The 21771-nt window shown below is 36.4% G+C and overlaps 1 protein-coding gene across 1 annotated transcript; it reads right to left on the bottom strand.

The window, feature by feature from the left end:
* Positions 1-5980: 5980 nt before the first annotated feature.
* LOC114032293 (olfactory receptor 150-like) lies at positions 5981-9244 on the bottom strand. The gene is made up of 2 exons (XM_027847542.1): positions 9235-9244; positions 5981-6903 (listed from the first exon to the last, which is right to left on the bottom strand). The coding sequence occupies exon 2, from the start codon at positions 6794-6796 to the stop codon at positions 5981-5983; it is 816 nt and encodes a 271-aa protein (XP_027703343.1). The 5' UTR covers positions 6797-6903; positions 9235-9244.
* Between the last annotated feature and the right edge of the window lie 12527 nt (positions 9245-21771).

The following is a 21771-nucleotide window of genomic DNA, read 5'->3' as shown; positions in this document are numbered from 1 at the left end:
TGTGTGTGTGTGTGTGTGTGTGTGTGTGTGTGTGTGTGTGTGTGTGTATGCATTTGCCCTTGGTGCCTAGTGCATGGGTCTTTGGTCTAAGAAGTACATTGGGAGGACTTTGTTTCTGCAGATGAGCCATGGTGGAGAGCTGTGGTTGTCAAGGTACCATAGTGAACCCTGGAGTATACATGAGCTTTTTTTTCTAAGCAAAGGAGCAAGTAGGATGAGTGGTAATTTGCTACCAAAAATTAAAAAAAAAGGATGTTTCTCCTGCATGTCAGAATCTAGGACAAAGCCCTGGTGTTTTTTAGCTACTATACATGTGGGTGTTCTTCTCTATCCCTGACTAGATAGAAGATTGTGAGATATAAAACTCAAAGGATTGGGGAAAGTTCCTCATAAGAACCTAAGTAGAGATAAGGAAAAAATAGAAATTTTGAAAGCATTGTTCTAATCAAAGCACCAAAATAACAATAATTTGCATTTTTATGATGAAAATCAACAGCACCATCATTCACTGTTGTGTTCCTTATGCCTGGAGCTGTTGAAGAGGAAGCCTGATGACCAATTGTTGGGATATTATAGAGTGGATTTTTGTTTCAGTGATTTGGTCAGTTGTCCTAAGATTTTCCATCTGTTGCTCTCAGAGCTTGGCTGATAGCAAACAGAAATCAGAGAAGTAATACAGAATTGAGAATATATCAGACAATACACAGGAAAAAAATGATCTCTCCCAATTGGAGAGAGTTATCTGATCTCAGGAAAGAGAGAACCCTAAATCTCACTCAAGGGGAAATTTCCTGATCTCTCTAGGATGGTATGCTGGGGGTTGAGAATATGACTGAAGTGCCAGTTCTTCTTTACTTAAGCTTCCTTCCAGAGTCCTTGTCTATCTTTAGGGACCCCACCCTGAATAGAATCTGGAATCATGTTTTCTTTTTTGAAGCTGGAAGACAAAGATTTCTTGTCTCCCAAAATCTTGCCAACTCTGCCACATAGACCCTCCTTCATCTCCCCTGGAAATGGAGTGCGAGTAGTGAGTCTCCACAAAGGAGGAGTCTTGAGTCCCTGGTGATTAATCGCACCATAACACTTTTCAAAAATTCACATGTCAACTAATTTGAGCAAATATCATATATACTGTGCAAATTACTGTGCTGAGGACAGAAATGAATGACTGAATGAGTGAAAAATTACTTTTTAAATTAATTCTATGTGTCAGTGACCATGCTAAATTCTGGGGCTACAAATATATAAAACTAGGGAGACTTCACTATAAGCAAATTTGTATTCTAAAGAGGGAAGACGATATAAAATTTAGGATTGGCTAGTGAGGACCCAGTTGATCCAGGAAATTATAGGAATTGTGGGTAGAATTATAGAGCAACTGATTGAAAATTCTTTCTAGGAATAATAACCATTTTGATTATTATTTTCAGAGCTAGAGGTGAAAAGTATGTGTGTGTGTGTGTGTGTGTGTGTGTGTGTGTGTGTGCGCGTGTGTGTGTGCGTGTGTGTATGTATGTTTGCAGAATGGCTGCATGGCAGAAGATAGATTACATTGAGATGGGTATTTGAAGAGCTGCATATAGTAAACTCTCATCTTCCAGAATCCCAAGACCCCAGAGCAAGAAGTGGAGGGATGGGTCTGATGAGAGCTAGAGAGTGGTTCAAACACTATAGCAGGAAAAAGGATGACTATAGATAAAAAAATGAAATAATTCTTTACCTGAAGGAACTTACATTCACAACAATACAGTATTGCAATATTATAATAAGAATACAGAATTTTCATCAATGGAAGGTCATTTCATTGCAAGGGATCACTTCAGAATTTTTATGGGCCACCTACTACAGTATGACAGTCTTTTTTTTGGAAAGCTTGTACCAGGAAATAGATATCTAGGGCTGTGAATCTCAAACTTTTTGGTCTTAGGACTCTTATACTGTTAAATATTGAGTATTCTAAACAACTTTCATTTATGTGAGTTATATCTATCTATATCTATCTATGAAAACATTTTAATATTATTATGAAAATAATTTTGACCTCCTAAAACCATGGTGAGTAGGTGGCTGTTTTTCATTTGTCTTTTTATTCCCAGTGATTAATATAGTATGTTACATTCAGTAGGTACTCATTAAATGTTTGATGGACTGGATTGAATTCACCACAGGAACCAGGACTTTTGACTACTATGCTGAAGACAAAAATGAATGACTGAATGTGTAAAAAAATATTTGTTACAATAATCATTATTATTTATTGAAATTTCCAGCTGTGAGAAGTTATTTCTTTGCAAGTGATCCATTCAGATATTGTGAAGACTAGCTACTGTAGTATGGCAATCTGATGTTCTCTTTGAAAGCTCGTATTGAGAAATAGAGATCTACAGCATTGGTTCTCAAATATTTGTTCTCAAGACTCCTATACACTGATAAACAGTGAGTGCCTCAAGAAACTTTTATTTGGTGAGTTACATCTATATTTACTATATTAGAAATAAAAATATTTTTGTATTATTATGAAAATCGTCTTGACCTTATGGACCCCATGAAAGGGTCTTGGAGACTTCCCAGGGATTCCTGTACCACACTTTGAGAGTCACTGATCCAAAGCAAAGTACCAGAACTGATGAGGGGGAAAAATTTCTGTGTTATGTTTAAAGTAAGATTTGTTAGAATCAGAAGTTTATTTTATCTTTCTACCTATGTCCATTATCTACATATATACATTATATATAACATCAGTATTACTGCTATAATATTTCCCTTTCTACATTCAAATATTTGTATATTTTTAAATGTGTGTGTGTGTGTGTGTATAGTATTTTATGTATCAGATAATTTCAAGGAGAAAGGTACAACAGGGTTACAAAGTGAATTAAGAGAGAGTTTAAAGGACCTGAAGTAAACTGAAATTTTTATGTATTTTAAAAACCAACCTAAACAATAATTTCTGAATGAATATTTTCCTACATGCAAAACTGAAAATCAAGGACAATTTTTGCTTCTCAAAGAAATTAGGAAGCAATTCAAAGATGTATCTTCTAGTGTAAAGCATAACAGGACGTAATATAGAGTTTTGAGGACTCTAGGATGAGACCCAAACAGTTGCAAATCACTAAAACAAACAGATGAAATAACTCACTACATTCTCAGAACCATCAGTTTTAAGAACATCCTTATTACATTCTCTACCTCTCTGTAAGCACATACACAATAAACTTTAATCTATGATTTATGACCTAGTTTCCTAGGTATAATATTCTATTTCATTTCAACTAAAATGATAAATTTGAGACATAAATTTTATGTTTCTTTATCATCTTTCCCCATATTGTTCTTTTCATCGAGTATTATTATCTGACAAACATATATCTCAATTTGTTCAATTACTTATCATATTGAAAAATTAGACAACACAAAACTCAAGAGCAAGTATTGTGATGGATTTATCTAGACAACCAAAAAATTCAAATTATTTATGGAGAAATTAGGAAAACAGTTCCAAAATGGATCAACCTTTGGAATCATCTTGTGCCATCCTCAGGCAAGAGAGGATGAGGAAAGAAAGGGACATCATATTTCAGCATTTGTCATCTATTCTCCCAAGTGAAAAGTCAGCCACCACTCTCTCATTTTGACCCTTGAGAGTAGAGACAGTGGCAGAAGCAAGGGCTTAGGAAGCTGCCCCAGAGGCTGCCGACAACAATCAGCTCCCTGGTATCCAATCTCCCATACTAGATGCCATTCTACCTCCAACTTGTACAAAACACACACCATTACCACATTCAATATCTTCTGATCTTGCTCCACCATGGCTGCAATTGTCTCATCATCTGTCCCCTGAGGTCACACTACTGATGTAGTGCTTGACTCAGAACTCTTGACAGTCTTAATCTCTTCCATTTATGTAGACATAGTTGTGATTATTATTGAAGATACCATATCAAGAGTCAAATCTTGGTCTTCTCACAGTTAAACCTTGAGTGAAAAGTTACACACAAATATAGACAACACACATGAAAATAGATAGCCCAAAGTATAATGGTAGGGAGGTGTATATTGTGGAAATTGTGAAAATAGGATGGTTAATGACTTTACTAACCACCTTGATCAGCTTGAACTTCTCTACCATCCAGAGGAGGCAGAACTGATCTGGGAATTAGAATCAGCCAATCAGAAGGCAAACTGAGCTTGCCTCAAGCTTCAAATACCTGAGATCCTTGAAAATTCACTTGCTGAACCCAGAAATCACTCCAAAGTGCTATAACAAACTGATTATTAATTACCAATATCCTGGGGAGGTACAGAGCTCCACGCCCCCTTCTTCCAAAATACTGACTGTAAGTTTAATTTTTCTTCAGAAGGACATTACTGATAATGAGATTGCATTGATTCTCCTAATCCTAGTCAGTCCCCACCAAGTTTACAAAGAATTAATGTAAAGTAGGGAAGCCCTTTGTGTTCTACTCAAACTTGGGTGGAGACACAGATTTTTTTGTCTAAATAACCTAATGCTAGAGTGGTTAGTTATGGTTAGGGAGTGGTCTGATAGAGAGATATTTTCTCTCTCCAGGTGTGAAATGATAATGAAGTGACATCAGCCCCTCTTGGAAGGGTATATAAACTATGCAGCCTAACCCCAAAGGGAGCTAAATTTTGAGTACGGCTCTGACCACTTTGAGAGAAAAAGACACACATACAACCTAATCCTGTTTTTCTTTCTTAGACCAAACTCTGGAGGTTGACAACTTATAAGGAAGACGTGTATGAAAGGTAATTTACAACTTTTATACTTCAGGGCCTCGAAATCCTTTCTGTAATTAAACTCTCAATTATCAGGTCTAGCTCTGCTTCTCACAGAGCCTTCCCATGTAACAAATAACATTGTTTAAAGAAAAGAAAGAAAAAGAGATAAAATCAGCAAACCCAATCAATACAATGAAAAATTTCAGAAAATACCTACTATTTTCCACACCTGTGGCAAGGTCAGCTTTAAATCGTCCAGTTTAGCAGAATTCTGCCTCACCATTCATGCTCTTGTAGCTGCTATTGGTGCTGAGCTTTAGAAAGTCTTAGTTTTCCCAGGGCAAGAAGCAAAATACAATGTCTGTCTCTCAGAAACACTACTCCTTACCTGTATGAGACCATCTATTATGCGATTACAGGATGAAGCCTTAACAACTCCTTTACACATCCATTAACATTTAAGATTGTAATTGTATTTTCCTCCATTCAATTCCTTTATCTAGATGACTACAAGATGTATTGGAGGAGAAAAAAGGCCAAGAATCAAGAGACTTGGATTCAAGATCTGGTTTTGCTCTGTGGTTATTAGCAAGTAATTTATTCTCTTTTAGATATAATTTTAGATATAATTTCTTTGGCTGAAAAATAGTGGTTTGAATTTGTAAATCATTAAATCCTCTTCTTAGTAACATTCATCTTGTAAAACCTTGGAGATTTAACTGCTAGTTTCAGGAATCATTGACCCACAGAATGACATCTAGGAAAACTGCATTTATATACAGATGTTTAAAATAGCAAAGCCAAAGCTGTAAATATTAGGAGCAGGTCAGTCCACAGTTGAATTTTTTTTGCACTAGGCAATGGGGTTAAGTGACTTGCCTAGAGTCACACAGCTAGTAAGTGTCAAGTATCTGAGACTGGATTTGAACTCAGGTCCTCCTGACTCCAGAGCTTGTGCTCTATCCACTGAGCCACCTAGCTGCCACCCAATGGTTGAATTTTACAACCTATCTGAAATGTAAGTCAGAGAAATAACAGGAAGATAAATGTTGGTAGAAAGATGTAGCTTACTGGTTTGAAAAATGTCCCCAAAATAGCTCTGAGAAGCCCAACTCAGAGCTAAAAGAGTGTGCCAAAGTATCTGCTTTGCAGAGCTCTCTCTCTTTCTCCCTTCATTCCTCTGCTCAGTATCCAGTAATCCCATCAATCCATTATTCTAATATTTTGCCTTTCACTAGAATGTTCTTCTTCCTATCACCTTCTTCAATGCAATTTTGACATCTTCATTTCTCAGACTGTAGATAAAGGGGTTTAGCATGGGTACAACAATAGTGTAAAAGACAGAAGACACTTTCCCCTGATCCATGGAACCAACTGAAGATGGCTGAAGGTACATGAATGTAAGAGAGCCAAAGAAGACACCAACTGTGGCAATATGGGAGCTGCAGGTACTGAAGACTTTTGATCTGCCTTCAGTGGACTGAATTTTTAAAATGCTAGCAATGATCAAAACATAAGAGCAAATAATGGTCAGTGTTGGGAAAAAGATATTAAATGTACTGGAGGCCAGAGCCAGCACTTCATTGATATAGGTGCTAGAACAAGAGAGATTCAAGAGCGGAAGGAGATCACAGAAGTAATGATTAATGGCATTTTCCTTACAGAAGAGCACTCTAAGCAAGCAGCCTGTGTGAGCTGTGGCCCCAGTGAGGCCCAATGCATACATCCCACCCACCAACCATGAGCACACCTGATAAGACATCATAAGATTATAATGAAGGGGATGGTATACAGCAACATAGCGATCATATGCCATCACAGCCAATATTTGACATTCAGAAATCACAAAAAAGGCAAAAAAATAGAACTGAGTCATGCAATTAGAGTAAGAGATGATGTTCTTCTCTGACACAAAGTTCACTAGCATTTTGGGTATGATGACAGTTGATTGACAGAGATCAATGAAGGACGAATTGCAGAGGAAATAATACATTGGATTGTGAAGATGAGAACTCAGCCCAATAAGTATAATCATGCCCAGGTTCCCCATCACAGTGAATATATAAATCCCTAGAAACAGGGAGAATAGTGGCAGCTGGAGCTCAGGCTGGTCTATCAACCCTAAAATGATGAACTCAGTCACAAGTGAATAATTTCCTTTCTCCATTTTTTTCAGTGTAGAGTAAGAAGAGACAAAAATCTGTTGACAAGAGGAAAAAAGGGGGTCTTCATTATTGCCAGTCTTTAGTGAGAACTCAGAGAGAACAGTAAAGTTATAATATAAATTATTTTGATTCTTTTGTCTCTGCTTATTTTCTTACCACAAGCTGAAGACTATCAGTCTCACAGGAATATATGGTATGTAAACCAGACTTCTAGAAAGAGCCATACTCAAACTTCTCTCCTATATACAATAATAATAATTTTGATTCACATAACTATTTAGTTTCAAAGGTGTTTGCTCAGAAAATGAAATATATGCAAAAATATTTAAGTAGGTATTACATATATTAAAATATTAAAAAAGATTGAGGCTCATTATAGTACATGACCATAGTAATCTAGTATATTATAAACCCAAAGATCTAAGCTTTTGGAACAAAAACTCATTATTTGACAAAGACTGTTGAGGAAACTGGAAAATAGCAAAACAGAAACTAGGTATAGAACAACATCTTACACCATGTACTAAGATAAGGTGAAAATGAGTACATGATATGCAAATAAAGTGATACTATAAGCAAATTAAGAGAGCATGGAATAGTTTATCTGTCAGACATATGAGTAAGCAAAGAATAGGATCCATAAGAATATAGAGAGCATTACAAAATGTAAAGTAGATAATTTAAATTACATAAAATTTAAAAGTTTTTGCAGAAACAGAACCAATGCAACCAAAATTATAAGGAAAGTGGAAAACTGGGGGAAAATTTTGCAACAAGTATCTTGATGAAGGCCTCATTTCTTAAATATATAGAGAACTGAGTCAAATTTATGAAAATACAAGTCATCTTCTAATTGATGAATGGTTGAAGGATATGGACAGGCAGTTTTCAGATGAAAAAATTAAGTCTATAATCATATAAAAATGCTCTAAATCACTATTGATTACAGAAATGCAAACTAAAACAACACTGAGGTGCCATCTCACAGCTATTAGATTGGCTAATATGACAAAAAAAGGAAAATGGCAGATTTTGGAGGGGATGTAGGAAAACTGGGACACTGATGCACTGTTGGTGGAGTTGTGAACTGATTGAACAATTCTAGAGAGCAATTTAGAACTATGCCCAAAGAATTGTAAAACTGTGCATATCCTTTGATTCAGCTAGACCACCACTAGGTAAATATCCCAAAGACATCCAAAAAAGGGGGAAAAGACCTATCTGTACAACAATATTTTTGACAGCTCTTCTTGTGGTGGCTAAAAATTATAAATCAAAGGGATGCCCATCAATTGAGGAATGGCTAAACAAGCTGTGGTATATCATTGCAGTAGAATATTATTATTCTATAAGAAATGACAAGCAGAATGATTTCATAAAAACCTGGAAAGATTTACATGAACAGATGCATAGTGAAGTGAGCACAACCAGGAGAACATTCTACACAGTAACAGCAATATTGTTTGATGAAGAACTGTGAATGACTTAGCTCTTCTCAGCAATACCATAATCCAAGACAATCTCAAAGGACTAATGATGAAGCATACTATCTGCCTCCAGAGAAAGAACTGATATTGATAGAATACAAACTCAAGCAAGCTATTTTTCATTTTCTTTCATTTTTTTCTTTTATTCCAGTCCTCTTGTACAAAATTACTAACATGGAAATGTTTTACATAATTGCACATGTATTATCTATATCTGATTGCTTACTGGCTCAAGAAAGGGGGATAGTAGGGAGGGAGAAAGGGAGATAAGGATAGATTTAGAGCTCAAGACTTCAAATACAAATGTTTTTAAAGAAGAATGAACATTAAGGCTTAGGTTCAAATAGCAAGTAGACATAAGAGATAGATTCCCAAATCAACTCTCTCCTCACAGCAATTCACCAAGGCTCTTGAGTTTTTGTGGAACTCAATTCAGAGACCAGTGACTGTTGAGCTGGCTACCAATTACTTTTGGGGCTTATCAAGTTGGGAATTCTTGCCTCTATCTCTTTTTCGAAGGTAAGGAAAAGGGAGCTCAGAGAGCTCAGTCATTGACACAGGCACATAATTGGAATGCTGTGATCTGGTAAAATCTGTTCTCTGTGGGGAGAGTTCTTCTGGTATCAAGACATTTTTGAGTAAAATGGTAGATTAATATAATGGGCAATAAGAGAAATGGTATACACTTATTACTCTTAAATTTTGGCAAAATACTTGATAAAAAAAGACATTATGAAAAAGATGAATTGACATGAAATGGACAAAAGTACAGTTTCATGGATTTGCATTTGGGAGAACACCTCACAAAGAGTAGTCATTAATGATTCAATATCAACTTGAAAGATGGTCTTCAGGAGAGTTCTTTAGAGATTGATATTCTGTCTTCTGCTATTGATCACACACTGATCAATGCCTTAGATGAAAGCATTGATGGTTTGCATTTGAATATGACACAAAATTTGGAGAGAAAAATAACTGCGTATTTGACCAATATATGATACAAAAATATCATGATAGTTTAAGACAATAGGCTTAATCTAGTATGATAAAATTTAATATGAATAAATGTAAATCACTGCATTGTAGTTACAGGAATCAGTTCAAAAAAGATATGGAGATAAGTTTAAAAGTCAGCTTGTTTGCCAAAGATCAGGGGATGAGGTAGACTACAAATTCAAAATAACTGAGCAATCAAAAAAAACTAAAGTAATCTTTGGTTAAATGGAGAGAGGCAGAGTTTGCAGGAATAAGGAAGTGATAGTCCTACCACATTCTGCCTTGATCAAACCACAGTTGGAGTATTGTGTCCAGTTCTGTTTACCATAGTTGGGAAAGGACATTCACAAAGTGGAAAAAATCAAGAAAAGGACAATGAGGGTCATGAATAATCTTGAGTATATACTATATGAGGATAATTTGAATAACTTGTGAAAGTTTAGCCTGAAGAAGGAAAGAATCAGTTGGGCACGATAATTGTTTCCAAGTGTTTTAAAGACTTATCTCTGAATGAGATTAGACTTGTTCAGTTTGTCCCCAAAGAGAAGCACCAAGGGAAAAGTGTGAATGTTGCAAAGAAATAAATTAACCCTTGATGTGAGGATAAAATTCCTAACAATTACTTTTATCCCAAAAGGAAATGGGCTACCTTGGTAGGTAATGGGTTCTCCTTCTTCAAGTAGAGGCTGGATAACTTCCATTGCTTTAGTGGATATTTGGGTGGAGCTGTGGGATATGACTTGAACTAGATGGAAGTTCCCTTCCAACTCTCAAATTCTACATTTCTTCAATTCTGAGCTGGAATCCTCATAAATCTAAAATCTCTTTCTAGCTTTTAAAGCACCTATGCCCAGTTTTCTGCTCCATGCCATAGTCAACAATGGCTAGAATAGAATATAGAAATGTCCTTTCTTTTGCAAATTTGTGGAGTTCTATGAATCTTTGTTTTTGTACAATGAAAAAATAATATAAAAAAACTCACCCTCTAGCAGTGGCTCTTAAAGCGTCTTCACCCATACAGTCCTGGCAGGTCAATGTGTTCTATGAAAGTTACTATGGACATGGCATAGACTTCTAATCCTTTTTAGTGTTGGTGAGAATCAGGGCACAGAACTACATCTCTGAAATGCTCTCGAGATTAATTTCATACAAAGATGATCATTTCTAATTGTGTCATTATCCAGAGTTTCCTCTTCAGCTGTAGGTAAGGAAACAACATTTACTCATGTCTACAAAGCTCTTGATGATCTACCTTAAGGCTTTTATAGTTGCTAGAAAATTCCTGGGACCTCATTAGTAACACACAGACAGAATCTCCCACAGGAACTCATCTCACAAGGGATTCCCTCTTTTCTGGGAAGAAGTCATTACTGTTTTCTTTTGGCTTCTAATCCCTGCCCTCTATGTGCGCAGTCATCTTCTCAGTTCTTGATGCCAGTAGTTTGCTGAGGAATTCTGTCATCTCGGACTAGTTTATTTGAGTTGAGGGTTTGAAGGTTTGGGTCAGTTATTAAAAGCATGATCACTCCTTCTCACTTTTGAAATAGCCTGAATCCAGATATTATGATAGTTGAAAAAGTTGGGCAAATGACAGGCCTGAGGGTTCACAGAAAGGATGGAAAGAGGTAGAAAAGAAGTATATGAATTAGTTACTAAACTTATTGGAGAAAAGATGAAGTAAATTGGAGGTCCACATTGACAGCAATGAGAATCTAAATTGTAGAGTTGTCTATTAATAGGGATTGAGTGAAGATCTAAAGATGACAAGGTTAAGCAAAAAACAGTCCATTTCTCCTCCTGATCCTGTGGATAAGGAGGTATGTGAGAAAGCACATACAGCCATATAAATGGTATCTATACATGTGTCTTCAGTAAAATATCAGGTTTCAATGAACACCAGAAAATAGAAATAATATAAGAAGAAAGATTTAGGATCAATCAAGTTTCTTAATAATGAAGAAGAGTTGTAGAATATACTGTGAATGAGGATGAGCTGTGATAGCTTAGGGCTAGGTTAACAGTGTTCAGAATGCACTTTCTTAGTTGTTGATTTCACCTGTAAATATTTTTGCTGATCTGCAGTGCCTAGAGTATGAATCTTCTGTCTAAGCATTACATTTGTAAAACTTCAATCCTTTCAGTGAGCCTACTACAGAGCTGTGGTGGTCAAGGTACCCTTTGGTACCATCAGCTTTTTATCTATGTAAGATATGCAGAGTGGTAAATGTTGCTTTCAAAAAAAGGGGTATTCCTCCTGCATGTCAGCACCTGAGACGAAACTCTGGTGTCCTTATGCTAGTATACAACTGGGTTTTCTTTTCTATTCCTGGCTAAGAATAAGTGTATTAGTCTAAAGGCTTAGGGAAAGTTTTTTATAAGACTTTGCTAGAGATAAGAAAAATTTTAAAATGATGAACCCTGTTTTAATAACAGCTCCCAAGTAACAATAGCTTGTTTTTTTTTTAGTGCTATAATATTTATAAATTGCTCTATGGACATTATTTAAGTATGCTACCTTGCTCAGAATAGTTGCTTACCAAATACTTATTGGATTGGACTGTACTAAATTATCTCTTTTGTTATCCATTACAACAATTTAAAGTTGATATTGTAAGTATTATTATCTTGATTTTAGTTTCAAGGAAACTGATGGTCACTTTAAGGAGCCCATGGTTATACTACTGGTGAGTGCCAGGTGGCTTCTATGTATTCTATTTGATTATCTAGGGACAGATGTTTTCACTAAATCTTGTTGCTTCCCAAAACATAAATCTTTTTAAAAACTTCTTGCTCAAAAAATGAAGTGTTGGTGACAATGGAAATATAAAGAATATTTATTTTAGTTTCTTTGCAAAGACTAAATCATCTTTGACATTTTATTCACATAGACCTGGAATATATATAGTGAGTTTTTATTACAATTTTTATATGTACTATATTAAATTTAAATATGTAGTTGTTAAATTTAATTCATAATTATTTACTTAGTGTTTTATATGTGCATTATATTTAGCTTCCTGCTGAGATGATGTAAAGATGAAGTAAATCTCTGTCTCTGTCTTCAAGCTATAATACCATCTGACAGGGTAAATACATACATCATGCAGCTTGGATATCAATGGCATAGGAACTTTGGTCAACAGGGCAGGCTGTAAACTTCTTTAACTTTCAGTCTTACAGAGACAATTGCTTACTGTCTTAAGATATTTTTACACAATCTCTCTTACCTTATATCTGTAAGAGATAGCATTGTTTTTGTTGTTCAGTCATTCAGTCATGTCTGACTTCTTGTAGCAAACCAGCCCTTTCTATCTTCCACTGTCTCACAAAGTTTGTCCAAGTTCATGTTCATTGTTTCCATGGCACTATCCTCTATCCTCTGCTGTCTCCTTTTCCTTTTGCATTCAATCTTTCCCAACATCAGAATCTTTTCCAATGAGTCCCATCTTTTCATTCTGTGGCCAAAGCTCTTAAACTTCAGCTTCACTATTTGCTCTTCCAGTGAATAACCTGAATTAATTTATTTAAGCATTGACTGATTTGATCCACTTGCTGTCCAAGGGGCTCTCAGAATTCTTCTCCAACACCACAATTCAAAAGTGGTAATTCTGTGGCACTCAGCTTTCCTTACAGTCCAACTCTCATAGCCATATATTGCCAGTGGAAAAGTCATAGTTTTGACTACATGGGTTTTTGTCAGTATGGTGCAATAAACTTCCTTTTTTTTTTAAAATATATTGTACAGATTTGCTATAGCTTTCCTTCCAAGAAGCAAGCTTCTTTTAATTTCATGGCTGTAGTTACTGTCTGCCATGATCTTTGAGCCCAAGAATATGAACCCAGTTCTTTCAGCCTGCAAGCCTGTTGGTCTATCTTCTATCTAGTTCCTTGTCAAAATCTGTGATAATCATTTTTTTTAAACAATTTGAGCTGAGTAGGAGTAGAATGAAGATAATGGAGTAAGAGAGGAACTCACCTGAGTGCTCCCAAATTAAACTCTAAAGAACTAAAAAAAAAAAAGGCTCAAAATGAATTCTGGAGTAGGAGAACCAAAAAAAAAAAAAAAGGATAGAGTGAAACAATTTTCCAGCTCAAGACAAGTTAGAAGGTTGGAAGGAAAAGCCTGTCTTGTTAGGATAAAGGGGAGTATAGTTCAGGGCAGGGAGCATCTGGGCAAGCCAGCAGCAAGTCTCAAGCTGGGATAGTTGAGTAGAGAGGTTCCATATCCTTCCACATAGGCTAGCAGTGAGGTCCAATGCCCCCTGGGCAAGAAGATTGGAACAGTGTCCCCCATGACAGAAGCAGAGTCTAGCTGTAACATAAACTTAAAAGTCACAGAATAGACTGGAAAGTAAGCAAAATAAATAAATAAACAAACAAACAAATAAATAAATAAACAAATAGATAAATGAATGAATGAATGAATGAATGAATAAGGAATCTGACCATAGAAAGTGACTATGGTGACAGGAAAGATCAGAACACAAATTCAGAAGAGGACATCAATGTTAAAATACATATATACAAAGCCTCAAAGATAAATGTGAATTGGTCTCAGGCCAAAGAAAAACTCCTGGGAAAGCTCAAAAGGGATTTTTAAAAAATAGAAAGGTAGAAGAAAAATTTGGAAAAAAATGCAAGTGATGCAAGAGAATCATGGGGAAAAAAGTCAACAGCTTGGTAAAGGAAACACAAAAAATGAAAAAAAAAAGATGTACAAAAACTTACTGAAGAAAACAACTCCTTAAAAAATAGAATTGACCAAATGAAAAAAAGAGGTTTAGAAATTCACTGAATAAAACAACTCATTATAAAGTAGTATTCACCAAATGGAAAAGGAGGTACAAAAACTCACTAAAGATAGAGCACCACCCCTGAAGTCAGGAGGACTTAGTTCAAATCCAGCCTCAGACCAAACACTTGACACTTACTAGCTGTGTGACCCTGGGCAAGTCACTTAACCCCAATTACCTAACCAAAAAAGAAAAGAAAAGAAAAGAATTCCTTAAAAATTAGAATTGGGCAAGTGGAAGTTAATGACTGCATGAGACATCAAGAAACAATAAAGCAAAATCAAAAGAATGGAAAAAAATTGAAACATGAAATATCTGATTAGAGAAATAATTGATGTGGAAATTAGATCCAGGAGAGAAAAATTTAAGAATTGTTGGACTTCCTTAAAGCTATGATCAGAAAAAGAGATTGGACATCATATTTCCAGGTATTATCAAGGAAAACTTCTTTGAAATCCTAGGACCAGAGAATAAAATAAAAATTGAAAGAATCTACCAATCACCTCCTTCAAGAGGTCCCAAAATGAAAATTCCCACAAATATTGTAGCAAAATTCCAGAGTTCCAGGCCAAGGAGAAAATACTGTAAGGCAGTCAGAAAGAAACAATTCAAATACTGTGGAACCATAGTTAGAATTACACAGGATTTTAGTAGCTTCTACATTAAAGGATCAAATGGTGTGAAATATGATATTCCAGAAGGCAAAGGAGTTAGGATTACAACTAAGAATCACCTTCCAAATGAAATTTAATATAATTCTTCAGGGGAAAATAGACTTTAATGAAATAAAGAATTTTCAAGCAATCCCATTGAAAAGACCAGAGTTGAAGAGAAAATTTGATCTTTAAATGCAGGATTCAAGAGAAGCATAAAAAGGTTAACAGAAAAGAGAAAAACATAAGAAAATTGTTTATATTCCTACATGGTAAGATGATACTTGTAATTCTTAAGAACCTGATCACTACTAGGGCAGCTAGAAGGAGTACACATAGACAGAGGGCATAGGTATAATTTGACTCAGATTGGATGATATCCAAAAAACAAAGTTAAGGGGTGAGAAAGAAGATTGCACTGGGAGAAGAAGGAAGGGGGAGGTAGAATGGGCTAAATGTGAAGAGACACAAAAGACCCATTACAGCATGGAAAAGATGAGAGGAGGGCAACACTTGAATCTTACTTTCATCAGAAGGGGCTTAAAGAGCCAAGAGAAATATAAGGTATATACCAAAGACTAATTAAAAGGGACTTAAGGACAGACTATCTATATTTTATGCATGTAAAATGCAAAATGCATATCTAAGATTGTTATTAGTAATTGGGTAGTTCATAAGAAAGATTGGGGTAGACCTGAGCACGGTATGACTTTGAAAACTAAAACCATTTAGGAACAGCTAAAAAGAGTAATTATTTTTCACAAATAAAGTGCAAGAGCAAAAAACAACAGGGGAATTAGAGGAAGGAGGAAGACTTTTAGTTCTGAAAACCTACTTTTATTGAGAATGGGTTCAAGAGGGAACAATACATATATACGTAGAAGAGTATAAAAGTTTTCTAAATTCAAAAAGAAATAAAATGCCAAGGGGACAGGGAGGGGGGAAAGGATAAGGGAGGGATCTTTAACAGAGAGGATGAGGTCAATGGGGGGTATAAAAGGGTGTTCATATTCACGGGAATGGGAGGATAAAGAAGGGATCCATGTTGGGGGTAAGGTTAAGTAATAAGAGGGTAATGTAGCAGGAAGAAGTAAAGTAGAAGAGTTAGGAGGGATAGGAAATAAGAGATATGTACAAATATAAAAACAAAGATCAAAAGGATAATTTTTTTTTTAATTTCTAATTGTAATTTTATTTTTTAATTGATTTTTTTTTAGGCAGTTGGGGTTAAGTGACTTGTCGAGGGGCACACAGTCAGTGAGTATTATGTGTCTGGGGCCAGAAAGATAATTTGTTAAGGAAAGTATATGTCTATGTATGTATGTATGTATGTATGTATGTATGTATGTATGTGTGTGTGTATGTATCTATATCTATGTATAAATATAAATAAGAACATGTTTAATTGTAGCCTTCTGGTGGAGGTGGAAGAGGGAAAAATTACAAAGTAAAAAGTGCACAGCAGGGAACAAAAGACTTATAAGGAAGCAAAAATAAGATGGACAGCTCTCGTTTTTAAAAATTATTAATTTATTTTGATTTATCAACAATCATTTCTATAAGCTTTTGAGTTTAAAATTTTCTCTTCCTTCCTCCTCAAGACAGTGAGTAATCTGATATAGGCTTTACATACACATTCCTATTAAACATATTTTCACATTAGTCATATTGTAAAGAAGAATTAGAACCTATAGGAGGAACCACAAGAAAGAGGAAACAAAACACAACAGAAGAAAAAAAATGGCAAATAGGATGCTTCAATCTGCATTCAAACTCCATAGTTCTTTCTTTGGGTGTGGATAGCATTTTCCATCACGAGACTTTGGAGATGTCTTAGATCCTTGCATTGCTGAGGAGGGTTAAGTCTATGAAAGTCATTGCGCAACATGGTTGTTACTGTGTACAAAGTTGTCTTGGTTCTGCTCACTTCACTCAGCATCATTCCATACAAGTCTTTTCAGGTTTTTCTGAAGTCCATCTCCTCATCATTTCTTATAGCACAATAGTATTCCATTACATTCATGTACCACAACTTGTGCAGTCATTCCTCGATTGATGGGCTTCCCCTCAATTTCTATTTCTTGACCACCACAAAAAGAACTGCCATAAATATTTTTGTACATGTGGGTCCTTTTCCCATTTTTGTGATTTCTTTGGGATACAGCCCTAGAAATGCTATTACTGGGTCAAAGGGTATGCACATTTTTATAACCTTTTGGGCATAATTCCAAATTGCTCTCCAAAATGGTTGAATCATTTCACAACTCCACCAACAATGCATTAGTGTTCCAATTTTCTCACATCTTCTCCAACATTTATCATTTTCCTGTTGTGTCATGTTGGCCAATCTGATAGGTGTGATGGTGGTACCTCAGAGTTGTTTTGATTTGCATTTCTCTAATCAATAGTGATTTAGAGCATTTTTTCATATGACTATAGATGGCCTTAATTTCTTCATCTGAGAACTGTATGTTCATATTCTTTGACCATTTATCAATTGGGGAATGACTTGTATTCTTATAAATTTGACTTAATTCTTTATATATTTTAGAAATGAGGCCCTTATCAGAGATGCTGGTTGTAAAAATTCTTTCCCAGTTTTTTGCTTCCCTCCTAATCTTGGTTGCATTGGCTTTGTTTCTGCAAAAATTTTTCAGTTGAATGTAATCAAAAATATTCATTTTGCATTTCATAATGTTCTCTATCTCCTGTTTGGTCATAAATTTTTCTGTTCTCCATAAATCTGACAGGTAAAGTATTCCTTGCTCTCCCAGTTTGCTTATAGTAAGAGCCTTTATATCTAAATCATGACCCCATTTTGACTTTATTTTGCTATATAGTGTGAGATTTTGATCAATGCCTACTTTCTGTCATACTGTTTTCCAGTTTTCCCAGAAGTTTTTGTCAAATAGTGAGTTCTTATCCCAGAAGCTGGGGTCTTCGGGTTTCTCAAATAGTAGATTAGTATAATCATTGACTACCTTGTCTTGCATACCTAATCTATTCCACTGATCCACTACTCTATTTCTTAGGCAGTACCAAGTAGTTTTGATGATTGCTGCTTTATAATACAGTTTAAGATCTGGTATGGCTAGTCCACCTTCCACTGCATTTCTTGTTATTACTTCCCTTCATATTCTGGACCTTTTATTCTTCCAAATGAATCTTGTTATTATTTTTTCTAGCTCTATAAAATAATTTTTCGTGGTTTAATTGGTATAGCACTGAATAAGTAAATTAGCTTAGGCAGAATTATCATTTTTATTATATTAGCTTGACCTACCCAGGAGCAACTGATGTTTTTCCGGTTATTTAGATCTGACTTTATTTGTATGAAAAGTGTTTTGTAATTGTGTTCATATAGTTCCTGGGCTTGTTTTGGTAGGTAGAGTCCTAAATATTTTATAATGTCTACAGTAACTTAAAATAGAATTTCTCTTTCTATCTCTTGCTGTTGGGCTTTGTTGGCAATGTATAGAAATACCAATGATTTATGTGAGTGATGGACAGTTCTTAACACAATACATAGTATTTATTATATACACTTTCTTGAAGTAGAAATGTATTACTCTATATTTTAAATCCTTTTTTACAATCTGCTGTGTACATGACATTTTTTTCCTTTTCTTATTTTGTATTAAAGTTCCAATATTTAAGTTTGTAATATATTTCTTTTTCTTTTCTTATTATGTATTTAAGTTTTAGTAATAAAAAAGAAAAAATAAGCTAAAAAAAGGGCTCAAAGATGGAATAATATACACAATCAGTTGGGAATAGAAACCTATCTTACCCTATACGGAAGGAAGAGGGGAGGGGAATAAGAGAAGTCTTGGGGGCCAATAGAAAGAAGGGAAAATTGGGGAAGCAAAACACTTGTGAGAAGGACAGAGTGAAAGGAGAGAGAGAGAGAGAGAGAGAGAGAGAGAGAGAGAGAGAGAGAGAGAGAGAGAGAGAGGGAAAGTAGGATAAACAGGGAAAAATAGAGTGAGGGAAATAGTTATCATAACTGTAAATTTGAATGGGATGACTTCACCCATAAAAGTGAAGCAGACAGAGGAATGGATTAAAAACCAGCATCTTACAATATGCTGTTTAAGAGAAATAGAGACACACATAGAGTACAGGTAAGGGTCTGGAGCAGCATCTATTATTATTCAACTGAAGTAAAAAGAAGCAGGGGTAGCAGTCATGATAACATAATTAAAAGAGATGAGGAGGGAAAATATGTCTTGCTAAAAGGTACCATAGACAATTAAGTAATATAAATTTTAAACATATATGCACCAAATGGCATAGAATCTAAAATTTAAGGAAGTTAAATGAATTACAGGAGGAAATAGACAGTGAAACGAGACTAGTTAGAGGCCTCAACTTTTCCTTCTCAGGACTAGATTAAATTGAGCCAAAAAAAAAATAACAAGAAGGAAGTTAAATAGGTGAATGTAAGTTTAGAAAAGCTAGATATGACAGACCCCTGGAAAAAATTAAATGGGAATAGAAAGAAATGTAACTCTTCTCGGCAGTACATGGCATCTACACAGAAATTGACCATGGATTAGAGCATAAAAACCTTCCAACCAAATGCAGAAAAGCAGAAACATTAAATGCATCCTTTTCAGATCATAATGCAACAAAAAATACATTCAATAAAGGGCTGTGGAAAGATATATTAAAATTAATTGGAAACTAAATAATCTAATTCTAAAGAATAAGTAGATCAATGGATGAATCATAGAAACTATAAACAATTTCATTAAACAGAATGACAACTATAAGGCAACATATGAAAATTCATGGGATGTAGTCAAAGCAGTACTTAGGGGAAAATATATGTTTTTAAATATTTACATCAATAAAAAAGAGAAAGAACAGAATAATGAATTGGACATGCAATTAGAAAAAAAAAACACTAGAGGGGGGCAAAGCCAAGATGGCAGAGTAAAAGCAGTCACTTACTTGAACTCTCCCCCAAACACCTCCAAATACCTGTAAAAAACGGCTCTAAACAAATTCTAGAGTAGCAGAACCCACAAAAAGACAGAGTGAAACAAATTTCCAGCCCAAGACAACCTGGGTGGTTGATTAGAAAGGTCTAGCATGCCAGGCTGGGAGAAAAACACAGTTTAGCATGGGTGCGCAAGCAAAGACCAGGCCTCAGTGAACATGGAGCAGGCCTCAGGGGACTGAATCATGGGCAGCTGTGGTGGTTTCCAGACTTCTTAACCCACAAACACCAAGACAACTTAGAAGGGCAGTAGGAAAAATCTGTGACCATGGTGAGAAAGAAGCTCAGTCCCAGCCCCAATCTTGGCACAGCCCCAGGGCAGTGGCTGCTTCTGGAGCTTCCGGCCCACAGACTGAGAGGGAATCAAGTAGCTGATCAGAGGGAGATTGCAGGGATCTCTTTGTTGGTGCTGAGGCAAGATTCTCCTGCTTTGCCTGTACTTGGATCTGAGTCACAATTCTGGGTAGTGATCCTGGGGCAAGGAGGAATGCTGGCATGGTGGAGCTTGTAGTGGTGGTGGAAAGGGAATCCTCCTCACAGTTCTAAGGCAGAAAAGAGGGCTTGTGTTCACTCATACACCATAGCACAGGCCAGGAAAGGGGTAAACACATCGCCCTTGTTCGTACTACCTTGGAAGTACTGAAAACTTACAGGTCCCTAGAAGTATCTCTGAAAACAGCTGCACAAAAACCCTGAAACTTGGGAGAGTACATTCTCCACACTGGAAGCAGACCCCTAGCTTAACAAAAAGTTTAAAACTCAAGTAATTGACTTGGATCATGAACAAACTGAGCAAAAAAAAAAAAAAAGACCATAGAATCTGTCTTTGGTGGCAAAGAAAATCAAAACATACAACCAGAAGACAACAAAGTCAAAGCTCCTACATCCAAAGCCTCCAAGAAAAATATGGATCAGAGACTTCTGCTTCTGGGAGCCATGATGGCGGAGTAAAGAGATAGTTGTTTTCATCCTCCCCTATCAACCTCTGAAAATCCAGAAAATATCACCCCAGAAAAAATTCTGGAACAGCTGAACCAGAAGAAAGATGGGGAGCAGCAGTACAGTAACCCAGGTAGCTTGAGGGATTAACAGGAATGGCCCCTCTTCCCCTGGGGGAAGGGGAGCAGCACAGAACGGGAGGCATCCTAGCCAGCTAGCAAAAAGTCCCACTTTAGCATACCAGGAGGCGATCCTGGTGCTTCAGCATCCTACAGCAAACAGGTCTCCCAATGCCTCAGCAAATATAAAGGAAGCAGCACTACAAAGGGCCCTAGGTGGATAAACACCCTGCAGCATTCATCTGAAAGGAGCTGAAGAAAGCAACCTAGAGTTGCCCAAATGTTCCAGCCTTGCTGATTCCAGTCCAACACCAGGTAAGCTGCCAGAACCCTAAAGCCTCCCAGTGCCAACCAGGAGGAAATCCTGAAGGCCAGGTGGTAGAGCAGGCAAACACCAACACCTGGGACTCTGAGTGCCTCAGTGAGGGTGGGGGAACCGGGAGAAACCAGTTCAGAAAACCACCAGGTGCCTCAGCATTCTACAGCAAAGGAGTCTCCCAGTGCCTCAGCAGAACTAAGGGAGGCAGCACTTCAAGGGGCCCCAGGCAGATAAACACCCTGCAACACCCATCTAAAAGGAGCTGCAGAAAGCTAAAGGAAAGGAAAAGCAGGCAACCTAGAATTGCCTGAAAGTTCCAGCCTTGCTGATTCCATCCCAACACCAGGCAAGCTGCCAGAACCCTACAGCCTCCAATTGCCAACATTAGAGGCCCGGCACACAAAGCCAGTGACCAAAACCTAGGCTCCCAACACAAGAAGCTTCAGTCAGTGCTGCCCTCTGCTCCCCAGCATGAGAACTCAATCTCTTTAAAGGCCAGGGAATAAAGAAACACCATGAGTAAAATGAAACGTACCATAGATTCATATT

The sequence above is a fragment of the Vombatus ursinus genome, unplaced genomic scaffold, assembly GCF_900497805.2.
Source record: "Vombatus ursinus unplaced genomic scaffold, bare-nosed wombat genome assembly UNPS02015414.1, whole genome shotgun sequence".
Taxonomy (NCBI): Eukaryota; Metazoa; Chordata; class Mammalia; order Diprotodontia; family Vombatidae; genus Vombatus; species Vombatus ursinus.
This window is presented reverse-complemented; position numbering and strand designations above follow the sequence as displayed.